An 18,791-nucleotide genomic window follows, 5' to 3' on the forward strand; every position below is an offset into this window, starting at 1 on the left:
CCTCTTATGACAAAATGAAAATGCTCATCTAAATCACATAGACATCCTTGGGGGGGCAAAAAAAGAAAAAAACAAACCCTAACAAACTAAAACACCAGACTTGGAAGATCAAAACACAAAACCCAAAAGTTTAGAAAAAACATGACACTTTTTGTACATGGTATCGTCAACTTTTCTCTTTAGTGGGAAAAGCAATTCTAGTAACTTTTATATAAACATTCACAGTATCACCAAATTAAATTCCTCATACAATCAATCTATTCAGATCTCAGCTCTAGGATTATCATCTAAATGGCTGTTTACTTTTTACATTTACTCCACCTAACTGGGGAACACCAGCAAGAGGTAGGATGCCTGTTACTCCTGATCTCAAAATGCAAATGGGGTGTGAGCAACAGAAATGACATTGTCTTGTCCTAGCTTTCAGAGGGTCTTCCACTAGAAGATTTTAATAGCAATAAAATCAATATAATAATTATAACAATAATAGCAGCAGATCTTTTCACAGCTTACAAGTTCAGTTTCTTCATGCCATAATCAGTACCTGTAACCATCAGTGCTTCCCATTTGTTGGGAGGACAGAAACATGCTAGCCCTATTTAGTCTTCAGATAAATGATGTATTTAGCCAGAGAACTTGAGTTTTCAGAGCCACAAATGCTGCATGTTTGTGCAGTAGTGAAAAATGAAACAAAGCCCCACTTAAAGTGTAGTTAGTGAAATAGGATGAGAAACCTTATATTCCAGTGACATAGAAGAAAACAAGAAATATCACTGCTAATACATAAATCTCAATCCACTGTGTGGTGCACACTACTCAGTACAGGTCACTGTTGAGAGAGATTACTGCTTTAGAACTCAAGTGCCAGGCGTAGGAATTCAAGCCATAGTTAATGGCTTATGCCACAGTCATTAATCCAAGCCATAGTTAATACTGTACTGAAACATTTCTCTGCAGACATAATTTCATTTAAGCTTTAGCATCCAAATCACTAAGGTTAGTTTGTATCGGTTTAAATCCGTTAGGCTGAATGATACTAACATTTTGTCTTCAGCAGTCATTCCTACTTTCATTAGGCAACTCCCTAGTTTTAAAATCCCCATTAGATATATAATTACATTACAAAGGGAAAAAGAGGTTTTTAAAACCAGAGGGAAGAAAAATACACTGTCAGAGAGAAATCATTTATAAACTAATGGCATGGCCTGCAGCATTCATTAAATGTAGGTTTCTCAGTAGTAATAAATGCTAATTAAATTTGCAAATCAATTTTCACAATAACCTGTTTTCACCTACAAATAAATGCTTCTTAACAGTTTTCAGTCTTGGCTTCAACTTCAAATTACCCTAAGAATTGCTATAGGCTAATTCCCTTCCAAATAGCCAAATGTATGAAAACTTTTATCAACATAAAAGCACATTCTAGACAGTTATTACAGCTTCACAAATCATTAAAAAATGTTATGAAAAACAATATTTACTACTTCAAGTTACATGTAGAATCACTGAAGTGAAATCATGTCTATTTTACACTAGCAGTTCATGAAATTAAAACAAACATACATTCTTTTAACAGTCTTTGGAGTGTACTGTGCAACTATGGAATTGTACAAATATGAAAAATATCCTTGCTGTAGTGAGACAACTAAAAAGGTAATGAATCAACTCCAAACAAAATCAAGCCTTTCCAGTAATGAGTTCTGTAACAAGCTGGAAACCAAAGTACTTACTAAACCAGCAGACAAGGACGTAGGCTATGAAGACTTTAACAATTTCAAGAGAGAAGGCAAAGAACTTTTTAAAACCATCAGAGCAACTTTATTCATAAGACATTAGAAACTAAATGACTGCTATAAAATACAGCATGCTACAAAAACATATTTCTTATTCTAAAAAAGTGAAAGTAAAAATCTATCCATGTTCTGAAGGGCATTCAAAAATCAAATACAGAATATATTTTCCACATCATAAGTCTATTTCTAATTCAGTAAAAAACTGAGTGACAGTATCTATTACAAAGTACAGAAAATGTAATAAGCTTGAGATGACATTTTTAAGTAAAAAATCAAAACAAACCCCCCACCATTTTTAAGGGTTTTTTCCCTTAAATCTAGGTTTTCCTCTGATACAAATTGCACACAAATAAAAACAATGTAACACACTTATTCATTTGAGGAAGACTGACAAATTCAAACTCCATTTTTTCTTTATTCCAAAACAGCATTGAAAGTTTCTTGGTATATCATAAAATGTCAAAAGAAAAAAGGAAGACTTTTAACTAAGTTTCTAGAGTATTTAACTCCCATGTTGAACAGGAGAGAAAAAAATAATTTTACTTTAAGTATGCCAGATATCATCACATTTAAGTGTTGCAAAACAAAACTAAGCCTATAAAAAGCCATACAAAAAATTTAATCAAGTGTATAGGAAAAGTTATAGGCAAATTTTTTTCTTCTGGTAATCAAAAATGTGTATTGTGATAAGATCCTTAATTTAAAAATATTTGTTTCTTTTCTACTTTTAGAAAGATAACAAGGAAATAATGAAAGCAGTTGACAACTTTAGGAATCCAGATAATTAACTGAATTTATTAAGTACTACACACGCATACATAGGAAAATATAGTAAGCACTACTTACTTTAACAAGCGTTTCAGGAGACACTTCTTCATCTGGGACCCAAAGTTTTGTTGTCTTTTTTCCTGGAAGCTAAACCAAATGTTACACTTGTTAAACTACTGTTACTCTTCAATGAAACTTGCTGTAACCTCTTTTCTGTTTGCTTCTGAACACAATACAGCAGCACAACCTGGTCTGTATCTTATAGAAGTAACCATTTCAGAAGTGAGATACTGTTCTTACTTCATTATTCAAGTATCAGCAAATTTAAGATTAATAAAGGGGGGTTTTTTTGTTGTTGTTGTTGTTACCTGAAAACTATTGCTTTAGATTGTAATAGCTATTGTTTCAAAAGTAACTTCCACTTTCCATATCCAGCAGATTGGAACTTCAAGAACATAGTTTGAGAGAGTAAATCTTCCCCTAAACAATTGCTAACAATGCACAAGTTCAGTTTTTGACTTTATAGTCACTATCAATACAAAAGTACTCAAATATTGAAATTCACAGTCTTCCATTTAAACAGCGTATTTTCCTTTCCAATGTATTATACTCACTAAAAAATCAGAACTTGCTCACTCAAGATACGAAACTGAGAGGAGTTATAACAATTTTCCCATTTTTAACAAAAGACAAGTCACGAGCGATCAAATGCTGAACTACACAGCTTGTCACTTTCTTAAGGTCTACCAAATTAGTAGTACTGCCCTTGCCCGTACTGTGGATTTTCAGTGTAGTCAAACAGTACACATGGAAATCAAAAGACAACCATATACAAAAAGCAGAACCAGCACGCCAAAAATTTTCCCAAGTACTTGCTGGGTATCATACTACAGGAGAACCAGAATCTTAATACAAGGTTTTTAAAATACTTACCCTATCATTCATTAGCAAATCTTTAACAATAAAAGTAGCAACCAAAGATTTCAAAGGGGCAGCAAACTGATCAGGTGCTAGCATGGCTATATGGCCAATAGTAACCAAAGGTGTAATGAGATGCTCAAAATTGCTTGGATCCAGACTTTTATGCAGCGGCTAGAATAAAGGCAAAAAATTCAGGTATTACTGATACAATCTGTGTCTTATTGAGGAGACGGGAATAACAGTTTTGTACCAAATTGTTCATGTCTATTTCTATTTCAGAAGTACAATTCTAAAAGAGCTATTGACTATTTAGATTTAAAGACACATTCACCAACACACAAAGTCCCCTACAAATCAAAAGAAACATCAAGATGACAGACAAAATATTTATCACATCTGGATGCTTCAAAAAGTAGCAGCTCAAGCAGGACCATTAGGAAACAATGGATTAAAAAGCCTATTTTTTTGTCAGAGAACTATATCTCAAAATAGCAATTTCAGTAACAGACCACGATTCAGCCTTCAAGATAAGAGCCTGATGGGTGCTAATTAAAAAGAACATTTGCAGTTATAGCTATACAATTTATTTAGTCTCTACCATAATTCAGTTCTCCATAATTTCTGCAACCATTTAAATACTTTTGGCCACTCTCAACAAAAGTGAGTAGTGTACAGTTCCTCTTCCCACAAACAGTTCGTGGTTCTAGCACATAGTCCAACACTTGGTTTTGTTCTATCAATTGTTAAAATATATAACCCTAAACACGATGGATCATTAGATCATTAGAAAAACATCCTCTGCTACCATTTTTCAGGCCGAAACCATGAGAACAAAAGGAAAGACGAAAAACATTTTTTCTAAATTAACTACAACTTGTCACATGTAATAAATGTAATTACACATGTAATATAAAAGATCGATAAAAAGTAACTTAGTTATTTTAATTTTACCTCAAATATCTGTGCAAACTGTGTTTCCTTGCTGGAAAATATTGCATGGATGCAGTGAATAGCATACTTGGCTTGACGAGGGGGTCCCTTTTTAGCTTTATGATGTAACACGGGAAGCAAAGCACTACACAGCAGTGTAGCAAAATAAACAAACAAAGAGATAAGTATCTTTCCACAAATCTTCCAAAATATCAAACTAGCAAAAAAAAGTACAGATATACATATAAAGAGCACAACACCCCTACAGAAGTGCTAATTCTTTTGGTTTGGGTAATTTCTTTTCTTAAAAAAAAAAAAAAAAAAAGAAAAAAGTTTATATACATAGTTTGCAAGTAAAAAGTTGATAAAATATCATGTGGTAAAACAAGCATTTATATCTGCACAAGTTACTACATGTTCTTTTGGAAATATTCTTGCCTACATATTACTATTAAATTGTAAAGAATGTTTTTACACTGTCATATATATATATAATTCAGGAAAAAACAACTAATTCTGAAGGACAACAATATAAATTATAGCAGTATCACTGACATATCAGCTGTCACTACTTTGGATATATTAATTTCACTTCCATTCTTCAAAAAGCACTAGATTTTACAGTCATTCAAAATCTCTTTCCTGCTTTACCTGAAGAGAAATACTTTCTTCCACAGGAATGCAGGATAACGCTACAAGTAAAAGGAAGAGACCTTCCAAAATCCTCTACAGTAAAGAACACTACTCAGAGGAAGATATACAACTTACGATCGTATGTGAGGAAAGTCTTCTTCAATTTTACTTCCTGTATTTTTGAAAATTTGTAATGCAGCTTCTGCCACTTTTTCATCATCCATTTTCAAGCAAGCAAGGAGAGATTCAAAAGTTTCAGCTGAATGAAAGGAGATCGGGTGCGTAAACGAAAGCACCTGCCAAAATATGATGAAAGTCATGTTAATTAAAGGTCCGCTTACATTAGGACATTTCATCAAGCATCATCTTCCACTGCCATACTGGAACATTTACAATGATCTGCCTGGTTTTGTCCCATGATGCATGATTCTCTTTGTCTGACTTCTTTAAACTTCTCTGTCTTTATACATGATCTCATTAATTTATTTCTCCAGTCTCAATTTCTTCTATTATTGGGAACATGTACTTCTCAGTGGCTACATCTACATTAGCAAGTATTGGGTTACAGCAGAAGGAGGTCTTTAAAGAAACACAACTGATGCTGAGGAAGTAATATCCATGTTTCATGAGTTTTACTTCAGAGTATTTCTCGACGGACTAAATCCACTTTAGCCACTGCAACACAACATGTGCTTCTGAAGCCCATCTCATAATTTTGTTCCTCTGAAAGGAATCCAGCTTGTGTGCTCCCAGACTTCATGCTTGTTTTTTAAGTGGAAAAATTGATTGTGCTCTGAAGTGAAATTCCTACCTCTAAAATAGCAACACAGACATACCCAGTAGGGTCTCTAGTCCCTCAAGCTTTCCAAAGCAGCTTAGCAGATCCTGTACCTCTCCTTCAGATTCTTGGACTTGATTGTTTTCAAGTATGACAGTCCTCCCATGTTAAAAAAAATGAAATAAAATAAAAAAATCCTCATTTGTTTCTCCCTGAAATTTTGCCTTCTCAAAGTGGCTGTTGATTATTAGTCTCTTTCCACATAATATTCTGACCCATGGCAGAGAAACGATCCTCAAAATCTAGGAACTTCTTCACACAGTTTTCTATTTTACCCTAATTACTTTCCTCCCCACTTCATTGCATGCCATTCTCTTTGCCAGACTCCCATATTTCTCCTTTCTAGATTATTGTCATGATGTACAGACAACTTTCTTCAGTGCAGTCTTAAGTGTGTCATGCCAGTTTATATGAGTATGTAAGTACTGACTTGAAAGCCTTCATTCAAACATACAGTCCTTCACAACATGGTTCATTCTTACTCAGATCCATTGTTGTGTTACTGGCTTTTTGCACTTTTATCTATATGTGCACATCTGGCTAAAGAGCCACACACTCTCAGATGAATCTACTCAGTCCTTAGTTGATCTAAAATACTCTGAAAACTTCAGTATGGTAGTCCTTTAGATTTTCAGGCCTCTGAAGTCAACCCACAGCTGGATTACTTGATGGGGTTTGCTATGTTAATTGAGTCAATTTATGAAGAACTCTGAGGAACCACAGTATTATACTGATATACAAGTACAGTGGTACAAGAAGTAGTATAACTATCTTTACAAATAATTGAATTCACATTCTAATAATGAAAACTCAGCTGCTGCTGTCTCCCACATGACTACTATTGACTTCCAGAAAAGTTTCTAAATTATTTACAAAATAATCTTACTTATGTGTCACATAAGATAAGCACAGAGAACAAAAGACAAACCAGTATTCTTGCATGTAGGCACTACACGTTTATGGCTAGAGAGTATGACTGATAATTAAAAATTTATTTTAACAAAGTTCTTTTAGAAAGTTTCACATGCTCACTGACCACCAAGACTATACTTGCCTTTAGCAATTCAAGACCTGCTCTGATTGCCTGATCAGTAGGTACACCCTCATCTTCATCATCAGCCGTTCCATCTATGGACTTGTTTACTTGCTTGATAAGGGCACTGAAGAGGAAAACAAAATATGACCTTGTAGTTACTGCAATTCCACCATGTATCACTATTTTAATAAGTTTAAGATATAATCTTATTAAAAGAACTTATTTAAACAAATATGTTTTAAAACAAATATGTCAACTACATACATATTCTGCTTGCCCTCATCTCCTATCTAAATCAAAACTTATGACCATTTAATTAAAAAACATTTATCTACTGTGAATTAAGAACTATATACAAATTACCCTGGAAGGATCACCAAAATAAGAGTTGGAGAATTACAAGCAACAAATTCAAGTTAGAATTACGGTGAGGTTATTACCTGCTACAGATTCTTAATAATTGATGGAAAACAACTGTTTACAATGTCTAGTCTCTAACCAAGAGGAAAAAAAAATAACCATTAAACAGTCGTGCTAAGAGCTGATGACAAATTTAAAAGACCTATCTCCTGCATATTTCCTCTTGACAGTAAAGCTCATCTCAAATACTGCTGTTAAATAATAACTTCAGCAATTACATTTTCCCCCCTCCTGTAACTTCACTGTCTTACTCTTCCTTAAAGTTTTGCTGCCTCATCACCATAATCTACTTCCTCAGTTAAATTACTGTTTATGTCACTATGAGCTAATATTCTGGGTGGAATGCTTCAGCTGAATAGCCTGGACAGAAATTTCTTTTAAAACAAGTCAGCTGGTCACAAACCACATTTTGTCCGTCACCAACACATCCTTTTAAACTGACAGGTTGTTCCAACTATTCTGAATGATAATTCATTTGTTTCTGTGGCTATATTCTGAACGAGGACATGAAATCCCCTATCAATATGAAACAGAAGAAAATACTGCAGGTCACCAAGCCTTAAACAACACCCAACCAATCCATTACTGCTTGTGCTCAAAGAAAAAGCAAGAAACCCCGATTTCAGACCCTGTAATCTACGGTCAATAACACACACAAAAATACCTGATGGATTCAGTATCAATATGTACAGGAGCAATTCTCTCGAGAAGAAACTTTATCATTTCCAGGAAAGGATTTGTTGGTTGTTTTGGATTGCCCAACTTCTTCGTTATTTCCCTCTGAAAAAAAATTTCCATTAAATTTCTAATCAATTCTGTTCCAAAATTATTCACTTTGTAAAAGAAGTTCTTACCACACATCCTTCAGCCTGTTTGCAAGAACATGTAGGGCTAACAAGCATTTCTAACTGACTTCTTATTTTTTCATCATCTTCTAGAACTTGTGTGAATTTTTTCATGAAATCTTGAGCTTTCCCTGGATCAGGAAGGTTTCCTTTAAATAAGCAAAATAAATCACAATTTATTTTCATAAGTATCAGTATTGTAAATTACAAAAGTTTGGAATGTCATACCAAGAAATCTTCTATGTGTGCTTAAATTAGTCAAGAAAGGAAGGGGAAGGAAATCACCAAAAAACCCAAACAAACCACACAAGAAAACAAGAAAAAATTGCAACAAACTAAAACAAACAAACAAAAACCCAACACACCAAACAAGCAAAAAGAAAAACCACAAAAAAAAAAATCACAAATCACAATATATTTCAAAATGTGCAGACATATCTATGAGGACACTAATTTCTATAAATTTCCCCTCAGTATTTGCTTTCCTTGCCCTTCACACTCATTTTTCAGCAAGTTTCTTTGTTCTTGTTAATAATGTTAACAGTTAAAGATTGACCTCAGAATGCAAAGCCTACACTCCAAAGCAAAATATATTCTGTATATAGATCACCTGATGTGACAAGTATGAAAAACATCAAAAGGGTATTTTTGCTAAATTACCTGTTTACTAAACATAAGCCTTACAACAGCTTAAAACATTCAAAAAAGAGCTTTTAAAATGCATGTCTTAAACTACATACTTATTTTATATTTAGATTTTATATTATAGGAAGAAAATTTATTGGCAAATGATCAGCCCACTATTCAGCGTGCTTCATGTTTTTCCTACACTCAGTGTTAAGCAAAGCTGGCACAGAATGTGGGATAGGATTACAGGATAGTTAGTTCAAAATAAGCTCTACTGTGAATTTGTTTTGCTGTATTTTTTTAATGCAATCTAGAACTAAAAGTATCAGAAAAAATAAAAGCTGACCAAAAAAAGATTTGGAACACAGTCAACAAAGCAGCAAGGTTCAGTTTTTCCTCCACCTTTTTTTTAAAAATGTACAGTCTTACATAGTATCTTTTTTGTCAGAACAGCTGGTATTTTTTAAGAAAAGGTGGATTTATAAACAAAAATTTCAGGATTGCAAAGCAAGTTTTTTTCTCCATACTGTTTTTAATGCTATTGGCATAGCGTGCTGGGGGGAACAATAAGTGTTGCTTTGGTGTCGGTGGGTTTTTACTTTGTTGATAGTTCAGTTTACACAGAAGTTCTTCATTTTCCAAAGTGCCTACCCTGCTACTGACATCCAAAGTCTTTTGCATTCACTCAGTGACATTTAGAATGTAACCAACACCTCAAAAGACAAATAACTTAGTACATAGTTTAGTAGTTTAGTTAACATTACATATATTCTATAATAAATGCTAAAATAGACATTAACATTAGATCATCTAGATTTTGTCCACAACAGATGCAGCCAAAATGTTATGTGATAAGCTTCATGACTGATGACTTCTTACAGTAAGAAAGCAATTCTGCTTAGAGGTGCCTTCATTCTTTAAAGCATATTGCTACATCACATTTATCATGATTTGTTTTAACTTTTATCTGCTGCAAAACTTCTTTTTATACGATTATAGCAAATGATTTTTGAAGCAAGAAAGTAATATAGTTCAATGGTAATTTTTAGATAGTGTAAGTACTTTTACTGACTTACTTGTTATAACCATCACTTTTGAGAATATAGCTTTACTGCTGGCATCTGTCTGCAAGTCACAAAAGAAAAATGGATTAAGTAAACATTTTACATTATTTATTTCCACTTGAAGATCGAGTGAGAAAGATTCCATATTGCATTATCAATAAGTCAGCACCCATTTTGCTAATACATCAGTGTGTCAGGAATCAAAACCACCCCTGCAAATTTAATGCTAGACAGTTACAGGAAGTAAAACGTAGATTATACCTACAGTATCACTGTCTCACAGATACTTATGTAAAATATTTTTACCTTCCAATCTACTATATAACTTATGAACAGCTCAAAAGGGTTATTTCTGTAACTGTTTTCCACCTAAAGCCTGAGTGTATAATGTCAAAAGAATGCTGTCATTTTATTTAACTTTTCTCCTTCAGCAATGGTATACAAGAGCTGCAATTTATGCTTTTGCTCTTCAGAAAAGTAAATTGTCTTAAAGGTAAGTTTGATGTCTATTCTGTCTCAGGTAGGAAAATTATGATCAACAGTAATAAAAAGTTTCTTAACGTGTTTTCAGTCTCCTCAATAGTGCTTAGACCCAGGAGATCCTGAAGAGGAAAAATGGAGAACACCTGCAGAGTTTCACTAAATAGCAAAAAGGTTTTCAAAGATGAGAAAAACAGCAGACTAGGAAGTTCAAAGATTTATAATTACAGAACAATGTAGGTTGGTAGTGACAACAGTAGGTCACCTAGTTGAACTGCCTACTCAACATAGGGCCAACTCAGATCAGGTTTTGCTTCAGGCCTTATCTAGTTGCATTTTAAGTATTCACAAGGACAAAGATTTCATAATGTCTCTGGGCTACCTGTTCCTATATTTGACCACCTTTACTGAAACTCTTTTTTTCCTTACTACCTAATCAAAGTTTCATTGTGATAACTTCTGTATGCTACTTCTATTCCTCTTTATCTCTGAGAGCTCTCGCAAGGCCTACAACTGCCACAGGGACAACATCCATAGAAGAACGAATCAACAACTCAGCTGTAATGATGGAGAAATTAGACTGAAGCAAAAAAGCTCGTATGGTAACACCAAGCCATATTCTAAAAGGTTACTAGTTAATTTCAGTTTTATTTCCTGAAAGAAAACAAAGTTTTCATAGCTCTGCATGGCTAATGGATATTTGTCTCAAGATTATTATGTGTACTGTATGCCCTTCCTGTTTATGGTTATGAAAATGCAGTCTTATCTCAAACACAATGATTTAATCATATTAATTATCAACTGGGGGGACCCCCAAGAAAGCCACACAAGGAGCACCACAAAAATAAAGAGTTATGGTTAAAATAGCTAGGCAACTGCTTTGGACATAATGAGCATGTTCTGGGCTAACAGACAGCTGTTGCCGTGACCCATGTGTGAGGAAGTCAGGACTGCCCTGTACCAGTCAAAGTCACTTCCAGCCAGCAGTATAACCAACAAACCAACTCAATATACACCAAAATTTCAAACAGAGGAACCTACAGTGCCACTGAAAAAACAGAGGAGACACTGCAGAAAGTATGACTCTAAAGCGACAGTGGAGAAATCCATGTTGAAGCAGTGGGTAAGAAACAAGTAGCATTAAAAGGAAGTGGACCACAATGCCCTGACCCACATCTCCTGTGCTGCTACCATCTCAAAGGGACGGAGTATAGTGAGTGGTGAGGGGCCTGGAGATCGCAAAGTGGGAAGAGAGATGCCTGAAGGGGAGTCAAAAGCTGTTTCTCTAAGTGTTTGTCTGCTTTTATTTCTCATTACCAAAATAAATAACTAAAAGTTTATGTTAATTGACAAATTCCCTGACTCAAAACTGGAGAACTGCTGCCTGCAGTGGCACCTCAGACTATCACAAGCCCCCTAAATTCTCCCATGCAGTCTTGTTACTCAAGTGTAGAGAATCAGCATTTAAGAGCAAAAAGTAGGATAAAATCCAGATGGACAAATGCAAACATGTTAACAGCATACATAGTCTTGAACGCAATGCTTATGTTGCCATTTATCAAAACCTACATGTTTAATTCCATATCTGGTATTTTACAATTGAGAAAGAACTTTCACCAGAACTCCCTGAAAACAAAAGGAAAAGTTGAAATTTCACTTTCAACTGAAATGCAGAAAATATTAAGAAACTAACTCAGGTATTAAATGCATAAATGTATTTAAACTACACCAAAGAATAAAAAAATAGTACATGAAAAGCATTTCAATACAATCACCAAAATACAATCAATTATTGTTGTACTAGCATTTACTGCACTTAGAATTTAATACATTACAGCATGTTTTAAATACACTAAGTCAAAATTATGAACTTCACTGCAGTCTCCCTGTTGGCAATACATTAGCATTTCTAAGCAGATACATTAGATGATCCAACCACACAGTTACCCACTCTTCCTGATTCAGGTAATTCTGGCAAATGGATAATTCATTAAATTCACCACGGTATGACTATATACTTATATAGAAAATAAAAATCACACACAGAGACACATAGAAATGTGAGCATGGCAACACTTTATATTATTTCTCTTTAAAAAGTACCAGATTAAACTTCTGGCATTAAGTTTTACTTATATTCCAAACCATATCAAGAATTTCATCTTATAATTCCTCTACCCCAAACATGAGTATGAACATAACATAACTAAAGTAAATCTAAATTTACTTTATGAAAATACCCTAAATGCAAAATAATTTCTCATTTTTCCCTTCCAAGCAAATTTGTAAACAAAAAACCAAATTGTAGTCAGGTATCTCCAATACAATATTTAAAAAGTTTCCAAGAGGGAAGAGAAAAAAAGCAATCTGTTGGGACAAAAATACTCCAATTTCTTCAAAGTTACTAATCATACATAAGAAGTGAAGAGGATATAGGTACTTTTTCTTAATTACTTGATTATAATAAATAATACCCTCTTTTAAGAGTCAGAACGGTCTTGGCAAGATGTAACTAAACATGGGAGAAAATATTTTAGTATTAAAATGACTGGCAAAATAATTTAGAAATTTCTCTAACATCCATTTTCCTCTTCAATTTTACCAACAAAACGTATACACATTTCCTACAGCAAGCGTAGTCTAGTGGAGTATCAGTTAGCTTTCACAATATTTTCTATCTGTTATTAAAAATAAGCTTGAGATAATAAAACAAATGGAATTAAAAACCAGTATATTAACTAAAACTGTATGTTCACCAGGGGATAAAGATAATTTGAACTCACTTTAGGTTGTTTTATTAGGTCAACTAAATCCTTTACTTGATGTCGTAGCAGATTTTGACATTTCCACATTTCATTCAGTGCTCTAAAAAAAAGTTAAAAAATTAAGAGTTGTCAAAATTGTCTATTCAGTGAATAACACAACTGTCCAAAACACGTCTTTACATTCTTTTCAACTTCAGACTCAGAACTGCACTTATCACTTTTCGCTGTTGTATGAGCAAAGTCTACGTTTCCTAGTAGGACAATATGGAAAATTTAGTTGGTCATATTAAACTGGAATAAAGTGACATTTTGAAACAAGTTCTATTTCAGATGCTCAAATACACTGCCTTTAAAAGAAGTAGGAAGCAGGAAGCAACTGATGCCCAGCCCATTAAGAACTCATTTGTCCAAGCCTGAAATCACTCTTCTAAGAACATTCCAAGAAGCAGGTTAAAGCAGATATTTAGGATGTTTATCATCAAAACAATGTTTTTCTTGCAGACAGGCAGCAGCTACTAGATAAGTAAATTGTGGAAAGTGGACATGATTAAGCTTGTAAGAGATGCACTAGAGATATTCAACAAAATACAAAATTAGCACGCTTTCCATGAATAATAAGCCATATAAATAAAAAAACAAAAGGCCACAGCTGCATTTAAAAACCCTACAGAATCCACAGGTAAAAAGTTCTATTTAACTAACTGAACAACCTATATCATTAAAATGAGTACTGTTGTATATGAAAACTGTAGAATTCAGAAGTTACTTGCTGCCTGAAATAACAAGTATTGAAAAGAATCCATTCTGCATTTACACTTAGCCTACACTAAAAATTACTAGAACTTTAACTTTTTATTTTTAATATACTATTCTTAATTTTAGTTTGTTAAAAGCTGTTGTATCCTTAGACAGGCAACACAAGAAGTGCAGGGGATTCAAACATCAAACATTCAGTTTTTCTACCATTTGAATGCTTTGGAGTTTCTTAAGCCATTCTTGCATATACAAAGTCTTTTCTAATCTCAGGAGAAAAAAACCCTGTATTTGATTTTCAAGTGACTGAGTACTACTAAATTAAAAACAAAGTAAAACTATCTAAAATCAACCCAATTGTGAACACTACAGCAGCATAACAGTTATCAGTCAAATTCATGTGTATGTACCCATTTTAATCTGGAGAAAGCACATAAGTAAAATGCATCCTGAAGGAGTGAAGACAAAGAAGTAATTCCTTCTCATTCTTAGTCTTCCTAGCTGCTGCAACAAGTAGTATATTAACTGAGAAGTTGTCACATAAGATCTAGGGCTGATCTACCCCATCTATGTTATTCTTTTTCCGACATAAAAGGACTGCCATGCACTCAAGCTTCTTTCCAGATCTTAGACACTACTTTCTTTAGCTGTTCATGGTTGAAATGTCCCACACCTTGTTAGAAAACACCCTATTAAGTTTGGGGTATTTTTTTTTTAAATCTCGCTTGAAAAATAGGTACTGTTTCTATGTTCTGTTTTCTGATAGTTCGTTAACTACTTCTGGCCACTGGCCTAGGCTACTCATAACAGTTCTGAACTAATTTACAATAATATTTGTATTAAAAATTATTTTTGAAGAGGTAAAAAACATCACATACTTCACAGCATTTGAATCCAGTGTTGCATAAAGGTAATACAAACATTTCATTCGTTCATTTGTTTCCAAGTTGTGAGGGACCATGTACTGAGCAAAAATGCGTTCAACAAGTAACCTGAAAAAAAGGATTGGGAAACTTTAGCTGTGAAGGAAGAATACAGCCTTGAATTGTTGAAACATTAAATGAAAAATTCTGAGACCTAGAGATCAGTTGTTGCATATAAAGATGGGGTTATTCAAAGACCTAAAGGTCAAGTTATTTAACTTCCAATATAACTCAGCATAAATTAAACAGAAACTTATCACTGCAGAAGATGCAATATTAACGTTAGCAGTAAGAGATTTAAGAGACGATGTTATCAAAATCAGACGTATTAATTTAGACAGAAACCAAACAATTTTGGAGAAAGATGTCTCTTAATTATCAATCCAATAAGATGTCACCATTTAATTTTACTATGCTTCAGTATTGGGGTAAAGTCATAAACTGACTCAAATAAACAGGTCTAAAATAAAAAAAAACATAAAAAAGAAATATCATGTTGATTATATGACACGTTATCATGAAGCCCAGAAGGAGCATTCAAATACTAGACAGAAGAAGCTGACTTCCTTCCACCCTTCCCTGGCCCCTTCCCCAAGGGCTCAGTTTATGCCCTTTCTTTTGCTTCCTCAATAAAAATGCAGGTACACCCACAAGGGAATTATTAAAAGCTTCTGCATAAATTGAAGTTCCTTATTTGGAAACAGGAGAGAAAGGTTTAGGTCTGACAGTTATCCAGAAAAGACTATGAAGAAAAAACAAAAGTAAAACTAAGCCCACGTTGCTCTTCTAAATACCAGGAAGGTCCAAGACTGAGGTCCAATATGGAGGTCAGTTTTAACAGAGTAGAGCAAACAGGCTAAAAAAAAAAAAAAATCATTTATGTTTAGGCTAGAAAAGAGAAGAAAATTCCTCATGCACAATTGGAGCAGGTGATCAAAAACCAAAACCCAGTTAGTTTAAAAAGATCCTGAAATTAAAGGAAAACGTGAGTGGGTAAAACTGGATCTGAAGATCCAGACAGTTCTGTCCATTTCCATGGTACTATGAAATTGCTGATTTTGAGGATGACCTTTGAGGTTTTGGATTTTTGAAAAGATGTGCATGGGTTTTCAATGCCATTTTTATATCAACATGCTGTGAAGGCCAAAGGTTCATTTCCAAAGTCAACAAGACAGCCTTGATTAGACAAAGCACACTAGTTCCCAAAATAGTTTCCCATGTGCAACCACCTATTTTTCAATAACAACATCTATATACAAAACTATAGCTAGTATGTCAGAGGCACTCCTTCCACCACAAATCCAGGAAAAGGCTCTAACTCACGGCTACTATAGTACAGAAAAACTAACCCTCTCGAGAGTGAGATGCTTTAACCATTGCCATGACACATAGTAGACTTATCTTTAAAAAAGGCAGGAACAATGTGCAAATCTAAAGCAATATTATTAAAGCAATTTTACTTAGTGAATTTAAAACACAAAAATTAACAAGCTACTGAAATATAAACAACAATCTCCTTTATTGAAGCAGTGGTGAAGTACAGCTAAAACTTTAAAAATATTTCAACCTATCTGACCCTTTAGAATCACTTTTGGCCCTAAAGTAAGAAATAAAACAATACATAATAAAGTAGAAGAAAGCAACACTGGACAACATTTGGCTTCAGTTATATAAGATTATGCACTGAATCAAAACATACAAGATTATAATTTCCTCCTTCTCATCAGCACTCAAGCATGAATGAAAACCAAATCTTCATAACAAGTTCCCTATCACTCTTATCCCCTTAATCACCTAGCTCTCATAACTGACTTACCGGTCATCAATACTGTTCTGATAATATATATGCAGAAGTTTATCTTTGATCCATGATATCTGTTTTGCAGCTTCTTTTCCTGCTTCTGACTGTAATGAATATTTCTTGTATATCTGTGCAAGTCCCATCATAGCTTCCTTCCTCACTCTCCACTTGAGAAAAAGAAATAATACCCAGTTTAGTAGTTCAAAACTGAAAAGACTGAAGAATTTCCTCTTAGGTATTTCATATTCTACACCAAAATAACATAATTTAATTCTCAAAGAAGTTAAATTGGGTTCTAAGTGCAACAGTTCCTCATTAGAACACATATTGTATCATATCTATTATGCTAACCTTTCAACATTAGTAACTACCATGTAAGTAAGCCTCTTGAATTTAGAATTATTACAAATTTAAGCCAACACCCTTGTGTTATGGCTGCAACAAGGAAACTCATATCATCAAATATTAATTTTAAAATTAATATTTAATTTTAAAAGTTTGTCATTAAACTTTTTTACTGCACTTTAACATAAGTAGCAAACCTCAGAAATTTTACATAATGCAACATAGTTAAACTAAACTTAAATAATATTCAAATTTGAAAGCTATTACACTGATTTGCAGTCTTCCAATGATCTAATTAAAAGTAGGTTAACTAGCTACCTCTGATGGTGGAACGTTTTTCCTCAGTAATCCACAATAAATTTTGAAACATGCTTGCAAAATTTCTTAAGAAAAATGTTAGAACGTTTTACAAGGAGAACTAGACAACTGGAACAACATTGTTGTGTTGCAGTCTATTTAAATTTACCATCTTAACTAAAAACACAGTACAATAAAAAAGGTAGTACTCTAGTCAGGGGAAAAAGATGCCTCACTAAATAGATTGCTTCAAAATTTTATACATTATATTGGTTTTCATTTGTAATTTTAAAATTAGTACACCAATTTTTAAAAGCACTGCTTTTTTAAAAGCTGAACAGTTGAGAAACATAATGCACAGCCATTATTGATACTAATTATGTCTTACCCGCTTGTCCAATGTTCGTTCTCTGACAAAATTTAGCAGGTGATCATTGACAAGCAAAAGATCTTTTTTAGCAGCAGTAACTATGGATACAATAACATCATGCCGTATGGCCTCTTCAGGATCATGTGACCTTACTTTCAGATATTCTGTAAAAAAAATTGAGTAAGTATTTCAGTGCAACTACTTTCCTCACTCTATACAGTACTGACAGAAGGAGAAAAAATTATTTACTTCCATTTGGAGCACCAGCAGTAAGAAACCAATAGTCTTCTCCAAGATTTACTGGAATGTCAGTAAAACTTTGTATTTGCTTAGAATATCAAATTTGGCATTAATGAAGTAAGAATTATGGGGCTACATTTTTTATTTTTATTATTTCTATAGTAATTACATCATGTATACAGTAGCGACTATACAGTATACAGCAGCCAAGCAGGATTGGATCTGTAGAGTAGAACAAACAGTGCTTGAGAACTTGATAACCACACTATATACATTTTAAGTCTTACATCAGGCTAAAGGCTATTCTTTTCCTGCAGACTTCATCACCTTTTGCTGCTGGAGCACATTAGTTGCAGTCCTAATCACAACTTCTGTATTATCCACAAGGAATCTAGTTCACATGCTCCAGGAATACTCCACAGTGTGAGCCATGTAAGCAGGGACAAATCATGTGACATACTCCAAACTACAATGCTTATTTAGACACATCCTAGTTTATTAATCTTAAACCACTTTTTCTAGGTTACTTTGTCCCACTGCTACTTGTCTTATACTATCGACATTTTAAGACTTCTGCTTTTAGATGTCAAACAAGTTAGCTACCTATTGCCATTTTAGAAAGCTGCCAAATAAGATGGCAAAGTTCATGCACCTTTTTAGAAGTATGTATTTTCAGTTAATTTAGAGGCAGACACGGGTAGAAACATGCATACAGAAGTTATTAAGATCACAGTATGCTGCATACATCAGTGAAACACTGAGAACGTTAAGAAACTTTGCCAATTCAAAGTTTACTCTGAAAGAAGTAATCTGTTTAATGACCAGTGAAAATTTTCAAGTCTCATCTGAAATACTGGACATTAACATTCCTGGTAACCAGTCCAAGTGTCAAAAGAGCACATCAAGAAATAAGGCTTCGCACTTACAGAGGTCATGAAATTT

General features: G+C 33.8%; 1 protein-coding gene across 6 annotated transcripts in view; it reads right to left on the reverse strand.

The window, feature by feature from the left end:
* Nucleotides 1–18,791, reverse strand: part of PDS5B (PDS5 cohesin associated factor B) — a 103,784-nt gene that overhangs the window by 32,583 nt on the left and 52,410 nt on the right. For all 6 annotated transcript variants that reach the window (XM_032678997.1, XM_032678999.1, XM_032679001.1 and 3 more), the window contains 12 exons: nt 17,628–17,773; nt 16,613–16,764; nt 14,752–14,865; nt 13,139–13,220; nt 9,888–9,936; nt 8,194–8,333; nt 8,004–8,119; nt 6,938–7,043; nt 5,181–5,341; nt 4,434–4,557; nt 3,495–3,653; nt 2,640–2,708 (listed from right to left, as the gene is read on the reverse strand). In XM_032678997.1, coding sequence (XP_032534888.1) covers nt 2,640–2,708; nt 3,495–3,653; nt 4,434–4,557; nt 5,181–5,341; nt 6,938–7,043; nt 8,004–8,119; nt 8,194–8,333; nt 9,888–9,936; nt 13,139–13,220; nt 14,752–14,865; nt 16,613–16,764; nt 17,628–17,773 — 1,418 coding nt within the window. The remainder of the gene's footprint in view (nt 1–2,639; nt 2,709–3,494; nt 3,654–4,433; nt 4,558–5,180; nt 5,342–6,937; nt 7,044–8,003; nt 8,120–8,193; nt 8,334–9,887; nt 9,937–13,138; nt 13,221–14,751; nt 14,866–16,612; nt 16,765–17,627; nt 17,774–18,791) is intronic.

The sequence above is a fragment of the Chiroxiphia lanceolata genome, chromosome 2 (genome assembly GCF_009829145.1).
Source record: "Chiroxiphia lanceolata isolate bChiLan1 chromosome 2, bChiLan1.pri, whole genome shotgun sequence".
Classification (NCBI taxonomy): domain Eukaryota; kingdom Metazoa; phylum Chordata; class Aves; order Passeriformes; family Pipridae; genus Chiroxiphia; species Chiroxiphia lanceolata.